Below are 26393 nucleotides of genomic sequence, written 5' to 3'. Positions count from 1 at the left end.
GCAAATTTAAATAAAAGAACGTGCAGCCGGATACACCGCCTCCAGCAGGCGAATTTCAGTAGTACACGTATGTATGGATACCCTGCCTCCAGCAGGGCGAATTTCAGAATAAAGGGGAAAACCAGGAAAACAATTACAATGGTGGCCCTGCGATAGGGAACGGGGACGTGGAGACCTCCTGCACTCCCCTGAGTCAGTGTCTCTACACTTCTAACGATCCCTAGGCCGGTTCCGCACCGGCACCGATCAGGATACCTGAAATCCCTAGCTCGCCCTGAACCAATCCCTTACTAGTGAAGTGGACGGTGCAGAAACTAATCCCACCACTGCACTAAAGCACACATTGAGGAAAGTGACAAACAGGGAAACACCACTTAGCTTTGCTCAGTTGCTAATGCTCCAAGCAACAGAGTCCGACACCTGAGTGCATCTTTTCCTCCAGCCGGATCCAACACCTAAGTGCAGCTTTCCAGCAACAGAGTCCAGCATCTGAGTGCAGCTCTCTTCCAGCAACAGAGTCCAGCATCTGAGTGCAGCTCTCTTCCAGCAACAGAGTCCAGCATCTGAGTGCAGCTTTCACCATAGCTGCCACTCCACCAAGCTTTCCAAGAACTCCTCGCTGACACCATAGCTGCCACTCCACCAAGCTTTGCAAGAACTCCTCGCTGACACCATAGCTGCCACTCCACCATGCTTTGCAAGAACTCCTCGCTGACACCATAGCTGCCACTCCTCCAGGCTTTTACAGAACTCCTCACTGACACTATAGCTGCCACTCCAGGATTCTGACTGAGCTGCCAGGAACTCTCTCTTGCTCCTTCCTTCACCAAGGATGTTTGGAAAACACCAATATCACCAACAGTGAGTGAGAACACCTGACACACCTTTATAGTTAGGAGCCAGAGTCTCACACCTGTTTGAGATTCCCGTGCAATAACGCTCACCACCACCGGGGGCAAACTAGAACAAAAGACACCACTGTGTAATAACCCTAATAGCCACCGGGGGCAAAACCAACTCTAAGCAACCAGCTCAAAGGAAAAAAAAAGGTCACTTATTCAAAACCTGTCATATCCAACCTGGATCATGACATCTTTGTTGAAAAGGTTTGTGGAGCCAGTCGTTCCCATTGCAGCGCACCCAGACCCTGTACTGGTTAAGGTGGAATTTGCAGTATGAAGTAGAGAAGATATTGGATTCTCGTCTGGCTAAACGGAGGCTTCAGTACTTGGTCAAGTGGAAGGGTTATGGCCAGGAGGATAGTTCTTGGGTCTCTGCTTCTAACATCCATGGCAAGAGATTGGTTCGTGCCTTTCACCGGGCTCATCCTGATCGGCTTGGTGGCGTGGATGAGGGTTCGGTGACCCCTCCTCGAGGGGGAGGTACTGTTGTGAACTCCTTTGCTCCGATTTCTGAGCCGAAGCTCCCTCTGCTCCCTCTGGTGGTTACTGAGAGTAGTGGAGCTGGCCAGGTGGATGGAGGTTCTCCACCTGATGATGATAATTGGGAATCTGGGATTGCTGGCTGGGAGCATATAATGGAGCTAGCTGCTCTTGAAGGTTGCTGGTGATTTTTTCCTCTGTGTGCATTTGGAGCTCTTTTGTCCCCTGCCTGATCTGCATGTTCAGCTAAGTGATTCTTTTGCTAATCCTTTGCATCTAATCTGGTTGTGTCTTTTTTTTGCTTTCTGTTTTGCTGTTAGAGTTCAGCGTGCTCCCTGCTGGGGGCAGCGCTGGGCCCTGCTTCATATGTTGCAGCTTGTTCAGGCCCGTTATGTTAGTATCTTTTTGCTTGCTGCCAGTTTATACCAGAGTGCTGATCTAGCGGGGGTGAGTTCGTGTGATCTCAGTTTTTTTTGCTTGGACTTTTGTGCATGATTGCAGACGGTATCTTTTTCTGTCCTGTTTTGTCTAGACAGCTTGGGCCCCACCATTTGCTCAGTCTGTTCTCTGCCAGTGTTTGTGTCTCATCTTGTCTCACTGACAATATATGTTTGGGGGCTGTCTATTCCTTTGGGGATCTGCTCCGGGGCAGTTTAGATTTCATCTTTCTGTCTTTAGGCTGTTAGTCCTCCGGCTGTGACAAAGCGTCTAGGGCATCGTAGGAATGCTCCACGGCTACTGTTAGTTGTGCGGATAGGATCAGGGGTCTGCAGTCCGCTTAAGGGGGCTTTACACAGTGATATCACTAGCAATATCGCTAAAGCGTCACCGATTTTGTGACGCAGCAGTGATATTGCTAGCGATATCGCTATGTGTGATACTTACCTCCGTCCGGCTCCCCCGCTGGTTATCGCTGATCGCGCTAGATCGTCCAGGTCCATTTCTCGTCGGCTGCTTCCTGCTGGCGCCGACGAGCGACGCGTGGACGTAGGCGGGAGGACATCTTCATCGCCACGTCTGAAAGGTAAGTAACGACCGCTGCTGCGTCGCTACATCGCTGGTGAGTCTGCCTGTTTGGCAGCTCACTAGCGACCATTTAGCGATGCACCAGCGATCCTGACCGGGTCATATCGTGGTCGGGATTGCTGGTGCATCGCTAAATGTAAAGGGGCCTTTAGTTACCAACCTCTCTGGTCTTCTGGTGACTTAGCCTGTTCCTGCCATCCTCCTCGGTGACCCATTCATAACAATGAACCATGTGATCCATGACTCACCTGTGGATGTGGTTATGGACCATATAATGTGTCTGAGATCTGGTCACATGGGAAGAGAGTGCATGGATATGATTGGGCCATGTGGAAGGTCCCGGAAGGCCTAGGTGTTGGAAGGTGTGCTGCTTTCCTGAAGAGCACATGCTGAGGCCGCGGACCTGGTGAGGCCTGTGTATATTGGGGCCTGTGTGTGGTGGACAGTCCCCAGGAGGGAACGGACGTCCATCATGAGGAGTAACTAAGAGGTAACCCCGGACAGGGTGAACTAACTGTGTTGAGGCGAGAGCCTGCATGCTGGTGCTGGACATGGGACAGCCTGTGTGACCACAGGTCTAACACAGCGGAGCTGTGTCATGATCATTATTCTGTTTGACATAAGACTGTTACTTTTTCCTTCGTACTTCCATGGTTTATGCAGTCTAACAATAAACCGTATGGACGTTTTATGTGAAAAACCCTGTGCCGGACCCTGTTAATCTGCTGCCAAGTGTGTGCCCCCCAACGTGAATAACAAACGCTACCTTACAAAATATATATATAGTACAGACCAAAAGTTTGGACACACCTTCTCATTCAAAGAGTTTTCTTTATTTTCATGACTATGAAAATTGTAGATTCAATCTGAAGGCATCAAAACTATGAATTAACACATGTGGAATTATATAATTAACAAAAAAAGTGTGAAACAACTGAAAATATGTCTTATATTCTAGGTTCTTCGAAGTAGCCACCTTTTGCTTTAATTACTGCTTTGCACACTCTTGGCATTCTCTTGATGAGCGTCAAGAGGTTGTCACCGGAAATGGTCTTCCAACAGTCTTGAAGGAGTTCCCAGAGATGCTTAGCACTTGTTGGCCCTTTTGCCTTCACTCTGCGGTCCAGCTCACCCCAAACCATCTCGATTGGGTTCAGGTCTGGTGACTGTGGAGGCCAGGTCATCTGGCGTAGCACCCCATCACTCTCCCTCTTGGTCAAATAGCCCTTACACAGCCTGGAGGTGTGTTTGAGGTCATTGTCCTGTTGAAAAATAAATGATGGTCCAACTAACATTGTCCTGTTGAAAAATAAATGATGGTCCAACTAAACGCAAACCGGATGGAATAGCATGCCACTGCAAGATGCTGTGGTAGCCATGCTGGATAAGTATGCCTTCAATTTTGACTAAATCCCCAACAGTGTCACCAGCAAAGCACCCCCACAACATCACACCTCCTCCTCCATGCGTCACGTTGGGAACCAGGCATGTAGAGTCCATCCGTTCACCTTTTCTGCGTCGCACAAAGACACGGTGGTTGGAACCAAAGATCTCAAATTTGGACTCATCAGACCAAAGCACAGATTTCCACTGGTCTAATGTCCATTCCTTGTGTTCTTTAGCCCAAACAAGTCTCTTCTGCTTGTTGCCTGTCCTTAGCAGTGGTTTCCTAGCAGCTATTTTACCATGAAGGCCTGCTGCACAACGTCTCCTCTTAACAGTTGTTGTAGAGATGTGTCTGCTGCTTGAACTCTGTGTGGCATTGACCTGGTCTCTAATCTGAGCTGCTGTTAACCTGCGATTTCTCAGGCTGGTGACTTGGATGAACTTATCCTCCGCAGCAGAGGAGACTCCTGGTCTTCCCTTCCTGGGGTGGTCCTCATATGAGCCAGTTTCTTTGTAGCGCTTGCTGGTTTTTGCCACTGCACTTGGGAAAACTTTGAAAAGTGTCCCTAATTTTTCGGACTGACTGACCTTCATTTCTTAAAGTAATGATGGCCACTCATCTTTCTTTACTTAGAATTTGTATTATGGCAAGAAAAACGCAGCTAACAGTCTATTCAGTAGAACTATCAGCTGTGTATCCACCAGACTTCTGCACAACACAACTGATGGTCCCAACCCCATTTATAAGGCAAGAAATCCCACTTATTAAACCTGACAGGGTACACCTGTGAAGTGAAAACCATTTCCGGTGACAACCTCTTGAAGCTCATCAAGAGAATGCCAAGAGTGTGCAAAGCAGTAATCAAAGCAAAAGGTGGCTAAATTGAAGAACCTACAATATAAGACATATTTTCAGTTGTTTCACACTTTTTTGTTAATTATATAATTCCACATGTGTTAATTCATAGCTTTGATGCCTTCAGAGTGAATCTACAATTTTCATAGTCATGAAATTAAAGAAAACTCTTTGAATGAAACTTTTGGCCTGTACTATATATTTGTTTTTTTTGCCTAAAATACAAAAGAAATGTGTGTCATCTGTAACTTAACTTTAGGCCTTTTAGATCATTTCATCTTCAAATTGCTTAACTGATATATATATATATATATACATACAGTATATAATATTGTCATTTTAGCGTCACTGTTGTGGCCAGACTAGCTCTATGCACAGTTTATATCTCATATCTGCCTTTGAGGCTGTGTTCACACGTAGCTTATTTTGCGTTTTCGTGGCGATTTTAAACTCGCAATTTTGCTGCGAAAACGCAAAAAAAAAATCATCCCATGCAATCCTATGGCATTCCGCACATGCTGTGCTAATGCTGCGGATTTTTCAGCGGCAGAATTGCATCGTGGAAAAATATGCAGCATGTTCATTCTTTGTGCGGAATTGCGGGAAAATCCGCACACATAGGAATGCATTGTTCTGCTTACTTTCCGCATGTGGCTGTGCACACCATGCGCAAAGTAAGCAGAACATTTGCCGATGATACCCACGGTCTGTAGGAGAGGAGATTCTCCTCCAGGCTCTGGGTGCCATATTCCTGTAAAAAATAGAATTAAAATAGTCATATTCTCACCTTGCGATGTCCCCCGCAGCGTCACCAGGCCTCAGAGATGCTCCCGGCAAGTTCCGTTCCCAGGGATGCCTTGCGAAAATGACCTTTGATCAAAGGTCATTGTCGCAAGGCATCCCTGGGAGCAGGACCTGCCGGGAGCATCGCGAGGATCGGGGACCATGCGCCGGACGTCGAAAGGTGAGAAAAACACGATTTTTTATATCTTTTATTATTTTTAACATTAGATACTTTTACTACTGATGCCGCATAGGCAGCCTCAATAGTAAAAAGTTGGTCGCACTCGTCAAACACTATGTTTGACGAGTGTGCCTTTTCCAAGCGATGCTACAGATCGCTTGGAAAAACGCTAGCATTTTGCAAGCTAATTACGCTTGCAAATCGGGAAATATACGGGAATTTAAAATGCGGTTTTCTCGCATATTTCCCGCGGAATGGAATTCCAGAATTCCCGCGGAAATTTCCGTGGGATTTCCACACGTGTGCACATAGCCTCACATCAGGCCCTGTTCACACTGTGTTTCTGCAAGGCGTCCGGTGAATTCTGCCCTATAGGACTATAGCCGGCAATGACAGGAATGGAGATCAGATCAGCTCCATTTGTGTGGTTTTTTTACGTGTCCAACAGCCTCAGAAAAGTGAAGAAAAGACACAAACTGAGAATTTCAGAAAAAAAAAAGCACAATTTCAGAAAAAAAAACAAATAGAATTGATTGTTCTTCGCTTGTGTCATTGCAGTGTACGGCCGCGTCGGGGATTTCGCTGATCCTGTATTTAGGGCGATTCAGGCAGAAACGCAGTGTGCACAGGGCTGGAATCGTGCTATCTGCTAACCCAGTACACCGGCCAGCCACAGACACTTTTTTTCTTTAAATCCGTTATATGTTGATACTTTCAGTATTTTTTTCCCTATTCAAATGAATGGGAAAGAAAAACAGAAATTAAAACTCTGCAAAAAGTAATAAAAACACACAAAAAAACACGTAAAATCGCACGGACTGTGCCCAGCATTTTTCCTGCCAACACTTTCCAGCAAAAAAAACGTGCATGTGAACAGACCCTATGGGTTTTTTTGTTAATGTAAAACAAATGAGCACAGAAATGATAAATCCCCACAGCTCCGGCACTGACACTCTGGGGGTTTATGGCAGTCTTGGTTGCATTGATCTTATGGTTGTACACTCTGACCGGCAGGGACCCCGGAGCATTGGCAGTGGAGCCAGAGGGGATTTAGCAGGGGAGTTTGGGGACATTTTTCACCACTTTTTATTATGCTTATGACTGTTGCAGTCTTGTTGATGGAACATTTCAGGGATTGGGGTCTCGTTTTGTCTAAAACTGGTCCTGCACCGGAGCTGTGAGAGGTGATGGTTGCCTCCAACAGCAGTGACCAGAGCAAGCACTGATCGCTGCAGATCGACCATTAATGACAGCGTGTGAACCTAGAGGGGCGTCCATCAAGTTCCCAACCACTGTGCGGCATCATAGTCCCCCTATACCCTGCAGGGTCTGCTTAGGGTCCCCATTTCTGCCATCCTGGTACCCCTATATAACCACAGCTCAGGGCTCCTGTCCTAGTATACGGCTTGGAGGCTGCACACTTGACAGCAGGATGCCACCAGAAGTTTGCATGCAGCTCTGGATGTGACTAGAGTAAGGGGTGAAGGATGCTATGGCGCCCCCTATGAATCAGATGCGATCACAGACTCTTCCCCTGCGGGGGACAATCCTCTTGTAAATCTTTAATATAAACTCTTGGCTCCTATATACAAAGTGTTCATTTACAGGCGTCTCCACCAGTCGTTCATTGGTCGATAGGGATCCTGAGTGACACCTGTCATGGAGGACATCGTGCAGTTCCCATTCCCGGCCAGTAGGAGGCGTCATAGAAAAGATGGCGATGGTTTCCTGCACGGTCACCGCTACTTACCGCCATTTACATTGTTTTATTGTGTCTGCAGGTGCAGCGCGGTCCACTAGAGGGCAGGATCGATAGCACTTGTTCATGCGGAGCTTAGCAATTCAAATAAATGGCAGTGAAGACTGACACGTCACAGGCAGAGAGCAGTAGGCGAGAGAGGTAAGGACACAGCTGGAAGACGACCCCTATCATTATACCATGCCAGTTGCACGGCGGTCCCCGGAGAGTCACGGGTTAATTTCTGCGCAGTGAAGGCACCGTTGGTGATGAGTGATTATACGTCCTGGGGTGCAGCTCCGCGGCTTATAATGAACAGCTGCTTTATATTGTCCAGTAACATTCTATACTCCAGTCACACCCAGAGCTGCAGCCAGGAGCCTGTATGGTTGCACTCTACTGCGGTGCATCGTGGTAGCTGTATTATGAGTGCAGCTCTGGATGTGACTGGAGTACAGGATGCGTATGTGGCGGGTGTGCATGTTATATCTGGAGGAGTCGGGGTTCAGGGGTGACCCTGTCACAGGTATGAAGCGTCGGAGGAGATCTGTAGTCCGTGTGGAGGCCCCGGGGCCGAATCCCTGTCATGTCGGCTGCAGAGGGAGACAAGTCTTTGGGGTCGTTGCCCCCTTCACTCCTCACTCTCGCCATCCCGCTGAGCGGCCGGTGGAGACTCCTCTTCCTGTCGGTGCTGGTGTCGTCCGATGTTCTCGGCCGGAGATAGCGCCTCATCTGCCGTGTTCAGGTAGACGTTAAACATGGCTCCCTCCTGGCTCAACTCCTTGCCACAGGCCTGACAGCTGCAGCGCAAGATCTTCTCCACCAACTTGTCCACCCGGGGGACCTCTTCATTCCCGGGACACTCCAGCGTGACCTGTCCGGGCACACAGACAACAGAAGGAGTCATCAAGCAGTGATAGAGGGCAGCTGATAATGGCGGAGGACCCCAAAGAGAAGGTGTGACCCCCATCTAATACCACCCTAGAGCTGAGGGAACAATGTGACACAAGGAGGAAAGCAGCCTTCATTTGCCTCCTGGTATTGGAAGGTCTCTGCACCACCCCTGAAAGATCAGAGATTTCTATAACATCGTCCGCTGGGCATTACCCTACTCTCCAAGTGTCTGCTGGGCATTACCCGACCCTCCAAGTGTCCACTGGGCATTACGTGACCCTCCAAGTGTCCGCTGGGCATTACACGACCTTCCAAGTGTCTGATGGGCATTACCAAATCCTCCAAGTGTCTGCTGGGCATTACCAAACCCTCCAATTGTCCGCTGGGCATTACCCGACCTTCCAAGTGTCCGATGAGCATTACCAAACTCTCCAAGTGTCTGCTGGGCATTACCCAACCCTACAATTGTCCGTTGGGCATTACCCGACCTTCCAAGTGTTTACTGGGCATTACCCGACCTTCCAAGTGTCCGATGAGCATTACCAAACTCTCCAAGTGTCTGCTGGGCATTACCCAACCCTACAATTGTCCGTTGGGCATTACCCGACCTTCCAAGTGTTTACTGGGCATTACCCGACCCTCCAAGTGTCCGCTCGGCCTTACTCGACACTCCAAGTGCCTGCTCAGCAATACTCGACCCTTCAAGTGTCTGCTGGGCATTACCCAACCCTCCAAATGTTTGCTAGGCATTGCCAGACCCTCCAAGTGTCTGCTGGGCTTTACCCGACCCTCCAAGTGTCCGCTCGGCCTTACTCGACACTCCAAGTGCCTGCTCAGCAATACTCGACCCTTCAAGTGTCTGCTGGGCATTACCCAACCCTCCAAATGTTTGCTAGGCATTGCCAGACCCTCCAAGTGTCTGCTGGGCTTTACCCGACCCTCCAAGTGTCCGCTCGGCCTTACTCGACACTCCAAGTGCCTGCTCAGCAATACTCGACCCTTCAAGTGTCTGCTGGGCATTACCCAACCCTCCAAATGTATGCTAGGCATTACCAGACCCGCCAAGTGTCTGATAGGCAATACCCGACCCTCCCCTCCCAGCCTCCTGCTGTGCTAACGTGATGTGGATCACACAGTGCGCTATAGTAGTTTTGCATTATGCGCTGCAGAACAGGACCTGCTGCTGTGTTTTGCCGACAACCTGTTTCAGCAGGCTCCTAGAAGGTGCCACATTAGGTATGCAGCACTACTGCGGAGTAATGACTATCAGTTCAGAAGGATCTAACACATGGTGGGTGGGAATGATTTATAGTGTTTACATCTGGGGACAGGTTCCTCTTACAGGAGATGTGTATATATTTATTTTTCTACTGATTGTGGGGGGCTTTGGTAGTTGGTGACACCCCTACAATATGTGACACTCACCACATCCCACATGGACTTGGCCGGCATACAGGAGTCGCAATGCACCAGGGACTCCGTTGACTGCGGAAATGTGTTGGGGACGCTGTAACTGAAACACTGTCCCAGGCAGGCCCTGAAAGCAAAAAGAGCAAATGTGAGGAAAGCATCCACCGACAAGACAAACACAGCCTCTGGAGCATGCACACAGAGCGCCCCCTGGACACAGCGCCCCCTAACAAAACACTGCACAGGTACAGGAGCATGACCAGCGGCTCACACCTTGTGGTCACTTACCTATTCTGGATAGACTTGGACTCGCAGCCGCTGTGCCCCACAATTTGTGTGATGTTCTTAGCCTCACACCAGGCGCTCTTATCAGGGAAAAGTGCCAACCTATTAATGGGGGGAGGAGCGGCAAAGACCCCGGCCGGAAGCAGGAAGCCAATCAGAAACCGGATCATCATCGACACCTAGAACTAGAGAGAAAACCACAGAAAAGAGGATAACGTCATTGTGCAAAGCAGCGTGGAAGCAGAATTATAGCAGTGATATTCCTGTACATAAGGCGCAGTATTATAGTAGTTATATTCCTGTACATAGGAGCAGTATTATAGTAGTTATATTCTTTTACATAGGAGCAGTATTATAGTAGTTATATTCTTGTACATAAGAGCAGTATTACAGTAGTTATATTCTTGTACATAGGGGCAGTATTATAGTAGTTATATTCTTGTACATAGGGGCAGTATTATAGTAGTTATATTCCTGTACATAGGAGCAGTATTATACTAGTTATAGTCTTGTACATAGGAGTAGTATTATAGCAGTTATATTCTTGTACATAGTGGGCAGTATTATAGTAGTTATATTCTTGTACATAGGGGCAGTATTATAGTATATTGTTGTAAATAGGAGCAGTATTATTGAAGTTATGTTCTTGTAAATAGGAGCAGTATTATAGTAGTTATATTCTTGTACATAGGGGGCAGTATTATAGTAGTTATATTCTTGTACATAGGGGGCAGTATTATAGTAGTTATATTCTTGTACATAGGGGGCAGTATTATAGTAGTTATATTATTGTAAATAGGAGCAGTATTATAGTAGTTATATTCTGTACATAGGGGCAGTATTATACTAGTTATAGTCTGTGTACATAGGAGCAGTATTATAGCAGTTATATTCTTGTACATAGGGGCATTATTATAGTAGTTATACAGTATTCTTGTACATAGGGAGCAGTATTATAGTAGTTATATTCTTGTACATAGTGGGCAGTATTATAGTAGTTATAGTCTTGAATGTAGGAGCAGTATTATAGTAGTTATATTTTTGTACATGGGGCAGTATTATAGTAGTTATATTCTTGTACATAGGGGCAGTATTATAATAGTTATATTCTTGTACATAGGAGCAGTATTATAGTAGTTATATTCTTGTACATAGGAGCAGTATTATAGTAGCTATAGTCTTGTACATAGGAGCAGTATTCTAGTAGTTATATCCTTGTACATAGGAGCAGTATTATAGTAGTTATATCCTTGTACATAGGAGCAGTATTATAGTAGTTATATCCTTGTACATAGGAGCAGTATTATAGTAGTTATTTTCTTGTATATAGCAGCAGTATTATAATAGTGATATTCTTGTACAGAGAGGCAGTATTATAGTAGTTTCATGGTGACTGGCGGTATAATGCTATTGTTAGACTTTCAGTATGGATGGTAATCCCAGCCATGTCCAGCAGAGGTCCTTGTACATTGGTTCCTGTTTCCTCTGCTGTATGGTAATTCTTCTCCCAGATCCACTGACCCTGGGTGACCTGATTGTGTTCCTCTGCACTTCACTGCGCTCCTGTAGGTAACAGGACTGGACAGGCGGACACTAAGTGCAGAAGATCAGCACTAATCTGTGAATGAACGCCATTGTGCCATATATAATGTACAGTTGTGTAACTTGAAGCTCGTGGGTCCCAATACAAAAGTTCTAACGGGGCCCTCAATTATTGCAAAACTTTAATAAGAATATGTTTTTCAAATAAGCCCAAAGATCTTTTGGGCTCCCTAGGCTGCAGCAGGGCCTGGGAGCGATTGTAACCCCTGCACTTATTGTAGTTACCCCCTGATAATGTACTGTATATACAAGATGAAAAACAAAAAAAATAAAAAGACCCTCCTACGATTTACACTTATTTTAATACCATAAAATGGAGGGGCTAAAAGGTCTAATACCATTACAGAGCGAGGAGGGGGCACCAAAAGTAAGTGATGAGGCGACATTATTCACAAGAAGAACAATAATACCTGTGTGTTTTTAATAAATTTGCACAAATTCCAGTTTTTTTTTCGGTCAAGATGGGGTGCAGAGTGTACATTAATGAGAAAGAAAATGAACTTTTTGGAATTTACCAAATGGCTGCAATGAAACAAAGAGTGAAAAATTGAAAGGGGTCTGAATACTTTCCGTACCCGCTATATATATATAATTCACATAGCAATAAAAGCCGTCAGTTAGATGATTTATGCATCAGTGGAGCAATTCTGGTCACTATTTAAAGATTTATATAACCAGATTAATTGGAAAAAAACAAGTTTTCTTATTAGAGTAGAACATACAATACAGATAACAGCACGGTCGTCAGGTCCATATATTCCCACAGGAAAAGTAATGATACTTATCGTGTGTAACTGTGAAGTCCTGATACATGAACATTCCAAACGCGTTTCTCCCCTCTTATTCTAGGGGTTCATCAGGCGAAAGGTTTCACACCAAAAAAAGGGGCAGGTCCCACTGCTCCATAATGTTAGACACGTGTCTATATCATTACATGTAGGGCAGAGACACACTGGCGAATTTTTCATCCGAGAATCGGATCGTAAAACTTGCCCTGGCCGGCACCTCTCCTGACCTGAACATGACAGCTGCATAGTAATCCATCATACTGTCATGCTCAGAGCAGGAGATGTGCCGGCCAGGGCAAGTTTTACGATCCGATTCTTGGACGAAAAATTCGCCAGTGTGTCTCTGCCCTTACTCTGCGAATACATGGACCTGACGACTATGCTGTTATCTGTCACCATTGAGGACTTACATTGCATTTTTCTGATATTTTCTGCTGGTATTTGGTTGCTGTAACTCTGTATCTTGTAGTTTATATTGCTTCTTAATTCTACTCTAATAAGAAAACTTGTTTTTCCAATTGATCGGACTTATATAAATCTTTAAACAGTGCTGCACTGATACATCAACCATCTAATTCACGGCTTTGTTTGTGACATGAACATTTTTTATATCTACAGTATACACTGGTATTATTGTTCTGCTCATGAATATTATCGCCTCATCACATATTTTTGATATTTACATTTAGGGCATAATAGAGTCAGAGAGGGAGAGCCGACAGGAGCTGGGGCACCACATCGCAATATTAGGGTGCCATCCTCCGCAGGAAAGTGGGTGAGACTGAAATAGGGCAAGCCCCGCTGCCCCCTCCCCACACTGTAACGCTATTACATTTTTTTAGCTCCATTCGGTGGTATTAAAATAAGTGTAGTAAATACTACGGGGATCTTTTTAAGCTTTTTGGTTTGAGTTTTGGGACCTTGTTTTTTATCCTAATAGTTCTATATACAAGGAGAGGCCCAGGTTATAGCGGAACTATTCTCAGCGTTTAAGATGCTGCTCATCTGATAGCAGTCGGTCAGACAGTGCCCCGGCTCTGCGCTCAGCAGAGGAGCTTGCACTCTGTTGCACCCCGCGTCTTTGCAATGATATTTCCCAACGAGGGAAATAAATCTGTGCAGACTCCGCAACCCTGAATGGCGCGTCTGTGTCTCCACCGCGTACCACGTGCTGCAGATAACGGCGCATCCGGTGCAGAAAATAACAACACTGCGGCAACTGAGTGCAGAAAACAGAGCATCCATGATCAGAGGAGCCGCGAGCGAGAAATGATGGGGGGAGTAGTGCTGCTCTGAGTCCGGATCACATGAAGGAGGATACACGGCTCAGCGGGCAGTATCACACAGGAGAGGATTAGATACACTGCTCAGCAGTCAGTATCACACAGGATAGAATTAGATACACGGCTCAGCAGTCAGTATCACACGAGAGGATTAGATACACGGCTCAGCAGTCAGTATCACACAGGGTGGGATTAGATACACGGCTCAGCAGACAGTATCACACAGGGTGGGATTAGATACACGGCTCAGCAGACAGTATGACACAGGAGAGGATTAGATACACGGCTCAGCAGTCAGTATCACACAGGGTGGGATTAGATACACGGCTCAGCAGACAGTATCACACAGGAGAGGATTAGATACACAGCTCAGCAGACAGTATCACACAGTAGAGGATTAGATACACGGCTCAGCATTCAGTATCACACAGGGTGGGATTAGATACACGGCTCAGCAGACAGTATCACACAGGGTGGGATTAGATACACGGCTCAGCAGACAGTATCACAGGGTGGGATTAGATACACGGCTCAGCAGACAGTATCACACAGGATAGAATTAGATACACGGCTCAGCAGACAGTATCACACAGGAGAGGATTAGATACACGGCTCAGCAGTCAGTATCACACAGGGTGGGATTAGATACACGGCTCAGCAGTCAGTATCACACAGGAGAGGATTAGATACACTGCTCAGCAGACAGTATCACACAGGATAGAATTAAATACACGGCTCAGCAGTCAGTGTCACACAAGAGAGGATTTGATACACGGCTCAGCAGACAGTATCACACAGGGTGAGATTAGATACACAGCTCAGCAGTCAGTATCACACAGGAGAGGATTAGATACAAGGCTCAGCAGGCAGTATCACACAGGAGAGGATTAGATACTCGGCTCAGCGGGCAGTATCATGCGGGAGAGGATTAGATACACAACTCAGCAGACAGTATCACACAGGAGAGGATTAGATACACAGCTCAGCAGTCAGTATCACACAGGATAGGATTAGATACACGGCTCAGCAGTCAGTATCACACAGGAGAGGATCATATACACTGCTCAGCAGGCAGTATCACACAGGAGAGGATTAGATACACAGCTCAGCAGACTATCACACAGGAGAGGATTAGATACACGGCTCAGCAGACAGTATCACACAGGATAGGATTAGATACACATCTCAGCAGTCAGTATCACAGGAGGGGATTAGATACACAGCTCAGCAGCCAGTATCACACAGGATAGGATTAGATACACGGCTCAGCAGACAGTATCACACAGGATAGAATTAAATACACGGCTCAGCAGTCAGTGTCACACAGGAGAGGATTAGATACACGGCTCAGCAGACAGTATCACACAGGGTGAGATTAGATACACAGCTCAGCAGTTAGTATCACGCTGGAGAGGATTAGATACACAACTCAGCAGACAGTATCACACAGGAGAGGATTAGATACACTGCTCAGCAGGCAGTATCACACAGGAGAGGATTAGATACACAGCTCAGCAGACTATCACACAGGAGAGGATTAGATACACGGCTCAGCGGGCAGTATCACGCGGGAGAGGATTAGATACACGGCTCAGCAGACAGTATCACACAGGATAGGATTAGATACACATCTCAGCAGTCAGTATCACAGGAGAGGATTAGATACACAGCTCAGCAGCCAGTATCACACAGGATAGGATTAGATACACGGCTCAGCAGACAGTATCACACAGGATAGGATTAGATACACAGCTCAGCAGCCAGTATCACACAGGATAGGATTAGATACACGGCTCAGCAGACAGTATCACACAGGATAGGATGAGATACATGGCTCAGCAGACAGAATCACACAGGATAGGATTAGATACACGGCTCAGCGGGCAGTATCACACAGGAGAGGATTAGATACACGGCTGAGCGGGCAGTATCACACAAGATAGGATTAGATACAGCACAGTATCACAGATGATATATTGGGCTGGTGATTGTGGCCCAGGGGCCCCTGATTTGTCCAGGTGGCTGCAGTAATTGCTGCACATTCCCTTCACCTTGGCGCAGGCTCCTCTCACCCTGAGCAGGAATGTCCCGCAGCCTCAGGGAGGAATTCACTTTGGCTGCACATGAAGCAGCTCAGTATCTCTCCATCTACAAGACTGATGTCTCCCAAAGAGCAGAAAGCACTTAACCCCTCAGTGTCTGCGGCGGAACCAGGTGTAGATCGCCAACAGCCCGGGAACTACAAGTCCCAGCACAATATGGGTAATTAGGACTAAGGTGGTCCAGAGTTCTACACTGTACTGTTTGTATTTAAAGGGATCTTTAATAGCTGGGCATCTATGAGCGGCCATAAATTTGCTTAATGTCAATCAGAAGTAACAGAACATTCCAGAACGCATGCATAGAAAGTGTGGCTGACAACTATGGACAATAGCTCCTGTACAGTACACTGCACAGCACAGGAATCATCCTCATTACAAAACCTACACTAATGACATCCAGAGCTGCATTCACAATTCTGCCTATAAATCACAGCTCTACTGACCGTCTGTTAGCTCTCAGGTGTCGCATCACTGTGCTGGTACTTGTCTGCAGAGAGAATAGTCATGCTTTTGGCATTACTGCTTTCACACAGTATATAGTGATGAGACTAGAAGAGAAACTACATCTACCACAAAGCAGTGCAGTAGAGTGTGGGATCTGACCGTTTTCTTCACATAGTAAATAATTGCTTTTTCTATGATTTAGCAATTCTGGAATATCTTTGCCCATAATGCTGCATTGTCCTGTTGCTCATTTATTCATTTTGGGAACACAAGAGTGAGAGTCATACACATCACTGGGAACAGGAGACTGGGAGACGTCCACACCACTGGGAACAGGAGACTGGGAGACGTCCACACCACTGGGAACAGGAGACTGGGAGCCATACACCTCACTGGGAACAGGAGACTGGGAGCCATACACCTCACTGGGAACAGGAAACTGGGAGACGTCCACACCACTGGGAACAGGAAACTGGGAGACGTCCACACCACTGGGAAGAGTAGACTGGGAGCTATACACACCACTAGAAAGAGGAGGCTGAGAGTTGTACACACAACTGGGAACAGGAGACTGGGAGCCGTACACATCACTGGGAACAGGAGACTGGGAGCCGTACACACCACTAGGAAGAGGAGACTGGGAGCTGTACACACGACTGGGAACAGGAGACTGGGAGCCGTACACACGACTGGGAACAAGAGACTGGGAGCCGTACACACGACTGGGAACAAGAGACTGGGAGCCGTACACATCGCTGGGAACAGGAGACTGGGAGACGTCCACACCACTGGGAAGAGGAGACTGGGAGCTGTACACACCACTAGAAAGAGGAGACTGAGAGTTGTACACATGACTGGGAACAGGAGACTGGGAGACGTACACACCACTGGGAATACCACACAAGGAGCCGTACACACGAGTGGGAACAGGAGACAGGGAGCTGTACACATCACTGGGAACAGGAGACTGGGAGACGTACACACCACTGGGAATACCACACTAGGAGCTGTACACACCACTGGGAATACCACACTAGGAGCTGTACACACCACTGGGAATACCACACTAGGAGCTGTACACACCACTGGGAAGAGGAGACTGGGAGCCGTACACACCACTAGGAAGAGGAGACTGGGAGCCATACACACGACTGGGAACAGGAGACTGGGAGCAGTACACACAACTGGGAACAAAAGACTGGGAGCCGTGCACATCACTGGGAACAGGAGACTGGGAGCCATACACCTCACTTGGAACAGGAGACGTCCACACCACTGGGAAGAGGAGACTGGGAGCTGTACACACCACTAGAAAGAGGAGACAGAGTTGTACACACGACTGGGAACAGGAGACTGGGAGACGTACACACCACTGGGAATACCACACTAGGAGCCGTACACACCACTAGGAAGAGGAGACTGGGAGCTGTACACACGACTGGGAACAGGAGACTGGGAGCCGTACACATCACTGTGAACAGTAGACTGAGAGCCGTACACATCACTGTGAACAGGAGACTGAGAGTCGTACACACCACTGGGAACAGGAGACTGGGAGCCATGTACACCACTGAGGACAAGAGACTGGGAGCTGTACACACCACTGAGAACACGAGTGGGAGCCGTATACACCACTGGGAACAGGAGACTGGGAGCCGTACACACCACTGGCAACACGAGACTGGGAGACATCCACACTACTGGTAACAGGAGACTGGGAGCTGTACACACCACTAGGAACAGGAGACTGGGAGCCGTACACACCACTGGGAATTTAAGACTGGGAGACATCCACACTACTGTTAACAGGAGACTGGGAGCCGTACACACCACTGGGAACAGAAGACTGGGAGCCGTACACACCACAGGGAACAGGAGACTGGAAGCCGTACACACCACTGGGAACAGGAGACTGGGAGCCGTACACACCACTGGCAACACGAGACTGGGAGACGTATATACCACTGGTAACAGGAGACTGAAAGCCATACACACCACTGGGAACAGGACACTGGGAGCCATACACACCACTGGGAACGGGAGACTGGGAGACATCCACACTACTGGTAACAGGAGACTGGGAGCTGTACATACCACTAGGAACAGGAGACTGGGAGCCATACACACCACTGGGAATGTAAGACTGGGAGACATCCACACTACTGGTAACAGGAGACTGGGAGCTGTACATACCACTGGGAACAGGAGATTGGGAGCCGTACACACCACTGGGAACAGGAGACTGGGAGCCGTACACACCACTGGGAACAGGAGACTGGGAGCCGTACACACCACTGGGAGCCGTACACACCACTGAGAACAGGAGACTGGGAGCCGTACACACAGCTGGGAACAGGAGACTGGGAGCCGTACACACCACTGGGAATGTGAGACTGGGAGACATCCACACTACTGGTAACAGGAGCTGGGAGCCGTACACACCACTGGGAACAGGAGACTGGGAGCCGTACACACCACTGGGAACAGGAGACTGGGAGCCATACACACCACTGGGAACAGGAGATTGGGAGCCATACACACCACTGGGAACAGGAGACTTGGAGCCATACACACCACTGGGAACAGGAGACTGGGAGCTGTACACACCACTGGTAACAGGAGCTGGGAGCCGTACACACAGCTGGGAACAGGAGACTGGGAGCCGTACACACCACTGGGAATGTGAGACTGGGAGACATCCACACTACTGGTAACAGGAGCTGGGAGCCGTACACACCACTGGGAACAGGAGACTGGGAGCCGTACACACCACTGGGAACAGGAGACTGGGAGCCATACACACCACTGGGAACAGGAGATTGGGAGCCATACACACCACTGGGAACAGGAGACTTGGAGCCATACACACCACTGGGAACAGGAGACTGGGAGCTGTACACACCACTGGGAACAGGAGACTGGAAGCCGTACACACAGCTGGGAACAGGAGACTGGGAGCCGTACACACAACTGGGAATACCACACTGGGAGCCATACACACCACTGGGAATATGAGACTGGGAGCCATACACATTACTAGGAACAGGAGCTGGGAGCCGTCCACACCACTGGAAGCAGGAGGCTGGGAGTCATGTATACTTTACCTACAATTTGTGTCAGCCAGACTCTAAATGCATCAGCTATTTGTTATGCCTATACTATTATTTTAATGAAGTCATAATAAATAATTTTTTGCTTTTCATTCTCTTTTCTGGGAAAAAAACTTTATCTTTACTTTGAAAAAGCTGCTTGACATCTGACAGGCCTCATCCGTGCACAGCGGAGGGGATAGCCCAAAAAAACAGATTGAAGAATAGATATATGTACAATAGGGTGCGCTGCATTTACAAACCGGCGCTGGAGGATGCACTAAAAAACAAAGTATCCATGATGTCCGGAGCGCATCTGTTCTATCTTTCCCATTTATAAACTGCATTAATCCCGTCTGCTGTGCTGGGATGGGACAGGATGTCCCCCATTACGCTCCACACTCCCAGAAGGCACTGGAATCGCCGCGCTCAGCACAGATGTGCAAAACAACTACATGCCCTGGCCTTCCCCTTCACATCTCAAACTCCAGCCTCAACCTGTTTCCCATGACCGAAATTCCCTGCAGTCACTTCCCCAAAATAAAATATGGAAATTATCAGCTTGCTGCTTTCAAAATGTTGGCTCTAAAGTTGGAAATCATGAAAAAAAATGACAAAATTCTCATTATCTATGTGTTATATACCAGTCCTGCAGCTACGGAAATGTACATAGTAGACTGTATTATAGCAGTTATATTCTTGTATATAGAGGGCAGTATTATAGCAGTTATATTCTTGTATATAGGGGGCAGTATTATAGTAGTTATATTCCTGTACATTGGGGCAGTATTATAGTAGTTATATTCTTGCATATAGGGGGCAGTATTATAGTAGTTATATTCTTGCATATAGGGGCAGCATTATAGTAGTTATATTCTTGTACATAGGGAGCAGTACTATAGTAGTTGTATTCTTGTACATAGGAGCAGTATATAGTAGTTATATTCTTGTATATAGGGGGCAGTATTATAGTAGTTATATTCCTGTACATAGGAGCAGAATTATAGTACTTATATTCTTGTACATTAGGGCAGTATTATAGTAGCTATATTCTTGTACATAGGGGCAGTATTATAGCAGTTATATTCTTGTATATAGGGGGCAGTATTATAGTAGTTATATTCTTGTACATAGGAGGCAGTATTATAGTAGCTATATTCTTCTACATATGAGCAGTATTATAGTAGTTGTATTCTTGCATATAGGGGCAGCATTATAGTATATTCTTGTACATAGGGAGCAGTACTATAGTAGTTATATTCTTGTACATAGGAGCAGTATTATAGTAGTTATAGTCTTGTACATAGTGGCAGTATTATAGTAGTTTTATTCTTGTACATAGAGGCAGTATTATAGTAGTTATATTCTTGTACATAGGGGCACTATTATAGTAGTTATATTCTTGTACATAGGGGCAGTATTATAGTACTTATAATCTTGTACATAGGAGCAGTATTATAGTAGTTATATTCTTGTACATAAGGGCAGTATTATAGTAGTTATATTCTTCTACATATGAGCAGTATTATAGTAGTTGTATTCTTATACATAGGAGCAGTATTATAGTGGTTATATTCTTGTACATTGGGTCAGTATTATGGTTGTTAGTTTCTTATTCATAGGGGCAGTAATATAGTAGTTATATTCTTGTACATACAGTTGTGGCCAAAAGTATTGACACCCCTGCAATCCTGTCAGATAATACTCAGTTTCTTCCTGAAAATGAGTGCAAATACAAATTCTTTGGTATTATTATCTTCATTTAATTTGCCTTAAATGAAAAACACAAAAGAGAATGACGCAAAAAGCAAAACATTGATCATTTCACACAAAACTCCAAAAATGGGCCAGACAAAAGTATTGGCACCCTCAGCCTAATACTTGGTTGCACAACCTTTAGCCAAAATAACTGCGACCAACCGCTTCCGGTAACCATCAATGAGTCTCTTACAATGCTCTGCTGGAATTTTAGACCATTCTTCTTTGGCAAACTCCAGGTCCCTGATATTTGAAGGGTGCCTTCTCCAAACTGCCATTTTTAGATCTCTCCACAGGTGTTCTATGGGATTCAGGTCTGGACTCATTGCTGGCCACCTTAGAAGTCTCCAGTGCTTTCTCTCAAACCATTTTCTAGTGCTTTTTGAAGTGTGTTTTGGGTCAATGTCCTGCTGGAAGACCCATGACCTCTGAAGGAGACCCAGCTTTCTCACACTGGGCCCTACATTATGCTGCAAAATTTGTTGGTAGTCTTCAGACTTCATAATGCCATGCACACGGTCAAGCAGTCCAGTGCCAGAGGCAGCAAAGCAACCTCGAAACATCAGGGAACCTCCGCCATGTTTGACTGTAGGGACCGTGTTTTTTTCTTTGAATGCCTCTTTTTTTCTCCTGTAAACTCTATGTTGATGCCTTTGCCCAAAAAGCTCTACTTTTGTCTCATCTGACCAGAGAACATTCTTCCAAAACGTTTTAGGCTTTTTCAGGTAAGTTTTGGCAAACTCTCGCCTGGCTTTTTTATGTCTCGGGGTAAGAAGTGGGGTCTTCCTGGGTCTCTTACCATACAGTCCCTTTTCATTCAGACGCCGACGAATAGTATGGGTTGACACTGTCGTACCCTCGGACTGCAGGGCAGCTTGAACTTGTTTGGATGTTAGTCGAGGTTCTTTATCCAACATCCACATAATCTTGCGTTGAAATCTCTTGTCAATTTTTCTTTTCCGTCCACATCTAGGGAGGTTAGCCACAGTGCCATGAGCTTTAAACTTCTTGATGACACTGCGCACGGTAGACACAGGAACATTCAGGTCTTTGGAGATGGACTTGTAGCCTTGAGATTGCTCATGCTTCCTCACAATTTGGTTTCTCAAGTCCTCAGACAGTTCTTTAGTCTTCTTTCTTTTCTCCATGCTCAATGTGGTACACACAAGGACACAGGACAGAGGTCGAGTCAACTTTAATCCATGTCAACTGGCTGCAAGTGTGATTTAGTTATTGCCAACACCTGTTAGGTGCCACAGGTAAGATACAGGTGCAGTTAATTACACAAATTAGAGAGGCATCACATGATTTTTCGAACAGTGCCAATACTTTTGTCCACCCTCTTTTTATGTTTGGTGTGGAATTATATCCAATGTGGCTTTAGGACAATTCTTTTTGTGTTTTTTCATTTAAGACAAATTAAATGAAGATAATAATGCCAAAGAATTTGTGTTTGCAATCATTTTCAGGAAGAAACTGAGTATTATCTGACAGAATTGCAGGGGTGTCAATACTTTTGACCACAACTGTAGGAGAAGTACTTTAGCAGTTATATTCTTGTACACATGTGCAGTATTATAGTAGTTATATTCTTGTACATAGAACCAGTATTATAGTAGTTATAATTTTGTAATTAGGAGCAGTATTATAGTCGTTGTTTACATTGTACATAGAGGGCAGTATTATGGTTGTAATAATCTTGTACATAGGGGCAGTATTATAGTAGTTATATTCTTGTACATAGGGGGCAGTATTATAGTAGTTATATTCTTGAATATAGGAGCAGTATTAGAGTAGTTATATTCTTGTACATATGGGCAATACTATAGTAGTTATATTCTTGTACATAGGGGGCAGTATTATAGTAGTTATATTCTTGTACATACAGTTGTGGCCAAAAGTATTGACACCCCTGCAATTCTGTCAGATAATACTCAGTTTCTTCCTGAAAATGATTGCAAACACAAATTCTTTGGTATTATTATCTTCATTTAATTTGTCTTAAATGAAAAAACACAAAAAGAATTGTCCTAAAGCCAAAGTGGATATAATTCCACACCAAACATAAAAAAGAGGGTGGACAAAAGTATTGGCACTGTTCGAAAAATCATGTGATGCTTCTCTAATTTGTGTAACAGCACCTGTAACTTACCTGTGGCACCTAACAGGTGTTGGCAATAACTAAATCACACTTGCAGCCAGTTGACATGGATTAAAGTTGACTCAACCTCTGTCCTGTGTCCTTGTGTGTACCACACTGAGCATGGAGAAAAGAAAGAAGACCAAAGAACTGTCTGAGGACTTGAGAAACCAAATTGTGAGGAAGCATGAGCAATCTCAAGGCTACAAGTCCATCTCCAAAGACCTGAATGTTCCTGTGTCTACCGTGCGCAGTGTCATCAAGAAGTTTAAAGCCCATGGCTCTGTGGCTAACCTCCCTAGATGTGGACGGAAAAGAAAAATTGACAAGAGATTTCAACGCAAGATTGTGCGGATGTTGGATAAAGAACCTCGACTAACATCCAAACAAGTTCAAGCTGCCCTGCAGTCCGAGGGTACAACAGTGTCAACCCGTACTATCCGTCGGCATCTGAATGAAAAGGGACTGTGTGGTAGGAGACCCAGGAAGACCCCACTTCTTACCCCGAGACATAAAAAAGCCAGGCTGGAGTTTGCCAAAACTTACCTGAAAAAGCCTAAAACGTTTTGGAAGAATGTTCTCTGGTCAGATGAGACAAAAGCAGAGCTTTTTGGGCAAAGGCATCAACATAGAGTTTACAGGAGAAAAAAAAGAGGCATTCAAATAAAAGAACACGGTCCCTACAGTCAAACATAGCGGAGGTTCCCTGATGTTTTGGGGTTGCTTTGCTGCCTCTGGCACTGGACTGCTTGACCGTGAGCATGGCATTATGAAGTCTGAAGACTACCAACAAATTTTGCAGCATAATGTAGGGCCCAGTGTGAGAAAGCTGGGTCTCCCTCAGAGGTCATGGGTCTTCCAGCAGGACAATGACCCAAAACACACTTCACAAAGCACTAGAAAATGGTTTGAGAGAAAGCACTGGAGACTTCTAAGGTGGCCAGCAATGAGTCCAGACCTGAATTCCATAGAACACCTGTGGAGAGATCTAAAAATGGCAGTTTGGAGAAGGCACCCTTCAAATATCAGGGACCTGGAGTTTGCCAAAGAAGAATGGTCTAAAATTCCAGCAGAGCATTGTAAGAGACTCATTGATGGTTACCGGAAGCGGTTGGTCGCAGTTATTTTGGCTAAAGGTTGTGCAACCAAGTATTAGGCTGAGGGTGCCAATACTTTTGTCTGGCCCATTTTTGGAGTTTTGTGTGAAATGATCAATGTTTTGCTTTTTGCTTCATTCTCTTTTGTGTTTTTTCATTTAAGACAAATTAAATGAAGATAATAATACCAAAGAATTTGTGTTTGCAATCATTTTCAGGAAGAAACTGAGTATTGTCTGACAGAATTGCAGGGGTGTCAATACTTTTGGCCACAACTGCAGTGGCAGTATTATAGTAGTTATATTCTTGTATATAGGAGCAGTATTATAGTAGTTATATTCTTATACATAAGGACAGTATTATAGTAGTTATATTCTTGTACATAGGAGTGTTATTACAGTAGTTATACAGATGTGCTCAAAAGTTTACATACCCCAGCAGAATTTTTTGCTTTCATGGCCTTTTTTCAGAGAATATAAATGATAACACCAAAACTTTTTCTCCACTCGTTGTTAGTGGTTGGGTGAAGCCATTAATTGTCAAACTACTGTGTTTTCTCTATATACGTCATAATGACAACCCAAAGCATCCAAATGACCCTGATCTAAAGTTCACATACCCTGGCGATTTTGGCCTGATAACATGCACAGAATTTGACACAAATGGGTTTGAATGGCTACTAAAGATAACATCCTCACCTGTGACCTGTGACAAATGCCAGGAAAATTGTTCGGGATGCAAAGAAAAACCCACAAATACTGTAACATCAGCTGAAATACTGGACTCTCTGAAAACTAACGGTGTGGCTATTTCAAGATGTACAATATGGAGGCACTTGAAGAAAAATGGGCTGCATGGTCAAGTCGCCAGAAGAAAGCCATTACTGCGCAAATGCCACAAAGTATCTCTCCTGCAATACGCAAAACAGCACAGAGACAAGCCTCAAAACTTCTGGAACAAGGTACCTTTGAGTGATGAGACCAAAATTTTACTTTTTGACCACAGCCATAAACTTTACATTTGGAAAGAGGACAACAAGGCCTATGATAAAAGGAACACCATTCCTACTGTAAAGCACGGAGGTGTATCGCTGATGTTTTGCAGATGTGTAAGCTACAAAAGCACAAGAAACTTTGTCAAAGTTGAAGGAAAGATGAATGCAGCACGTTATCAGCAAATACTGGAGGCAAATTTGCAATCATCAGCCCGGAAGCTGCGCATGGGATGTACTTGGACGTTCCAACATGACAACAATCCAAAACACAAGGCGAAGTTGACCTGTCTTTGGCTACAGCAGAACAAAGTGAAGGTTCTGGAGTGACCATCTCAGTCTCCTGATATCAATATCATTGAGCCACTCTGAGGAGTTCTTAAGCGCGCAGTTCATGCTAGACAGCCCAGGAATTTACAGGAACTGGAGGCTTTTTGCCAAGAAGAATGGGCAGCTTTACCATCTGAGAAAATAAAGAACCTCATCCACAACTACCACAAAAGACTTCAAGCTGTCATTGATGTTAGAGGGGGCAATACACGGTATTAAGAAATGGGGTATGTGAACTTTTGATCAGGGTCGTTTGGCTTTCTTCTGGCGACTCGACCATGCAGCTAATTTTTCTTCAAGTGCCTTCTTATCGTGATTCTTGAAAGAGCCACATTGCTAGTTTTCAGAGAGTCCAGTTTTTCGGCTGATGTTATTTGTGGGTTTTTCTTTGTATCCTGAACAATTTTCCAGGCATTTGTCACAGGTCACAGGTGAGGATGTTTTAGACAAACAATCTGTCACTCAATGATTACTCAAAATGTGATTTATTCAGAATGAAAAAAAAATCTAAAAAATAATGTAACGTTTCGGTCTTCAACTCAGACCTTCATCAGACAGTATCTGAAACTGAGAAGTCGTCCATAGAAAGCAGTTCAAAAGGTGCGGTGGAGAGAAATCTCCCAGGAGAGTGCTTATTCACCCAACCACTAACCAGGAGTGGAGAAAAAGTATTGGTGTTATCATTCATATTCTCTGAAAAAAGGCCAAGAAAGCAAAAATTCTGCCGAGGTATATAAACTTGTGAGCACAACTGTATTCTTGTACATAGGAGCAATATTATAGCATATTCTTGTACATAGGAGCAGTATTATAGTAATTATATCCTTG

The 26393-nt window shown here is 45.4% G+C and overlaps 1 protein-coding gene across 4 annotated transcripts in view; it reads right to left on the bottom strand.

Moving 5' to 3' along the window:
• Positions 1-7161: 7161 nt before the first annotated feature.
• The window catches only part of NBL1 (NBL1, DAN family BMP antagonist), a 30225-nt gene continuing 10993 nt past the window's right edge, over positions 7162-26393 (bottom strand). For 2 of the 4 annotated variants that reach the window (XM_073570328.1, XM_073570331.1), the window contains exons 2-4: positions 9945-10126; positions 9672-9783; positions 7162-8226 (exon numbers count right to left, since the gene is read on the bottom strand). In XM_073570328.1, coding sequence (XP_073426429.1) covers positions 7984-8226; positions 9672-9783; positions 9945-10114 — 525 coding nt within the window. In that variant the 5' untranslated portion in view covers positions 10115-10126 and the 3' untranslated portion in view covers positions 7162-7983. Of the gene's footprint in view, positions 8227-9671; positions 9784-9944; positions 10127-15665; positions 15803-26393 lie in introns of those variants that run through there. The other 2 variants (XM_073570329.1, XM_073570330.1) reach the window with 2 other exon arrangements.

The sequence above is a fragment of the Dendrobates tinctorius genome, unplaced genomic scaffold (assembly GCF_039654945.1).
Source record: "Dendrobates tinctorius isolate UK_male_01 unplaced genomic scaffold, ASM3965494v1 ptg000028l, whole genome shotgun sequence".
In the NCBI taxonomy this organism is placed as follows: domain Eukaryota; kingdom Metazoa; phylum Chordata; class Amphibia; order Anura; family Dendrobatidae; genus Dendrobates; species Dendrobates tinctorius.
The sequence above is the reverse complement of the archived record's forward strand: the minus strand, read 5'-3'. Positions and strand labels throughout refer to the sequence as shown.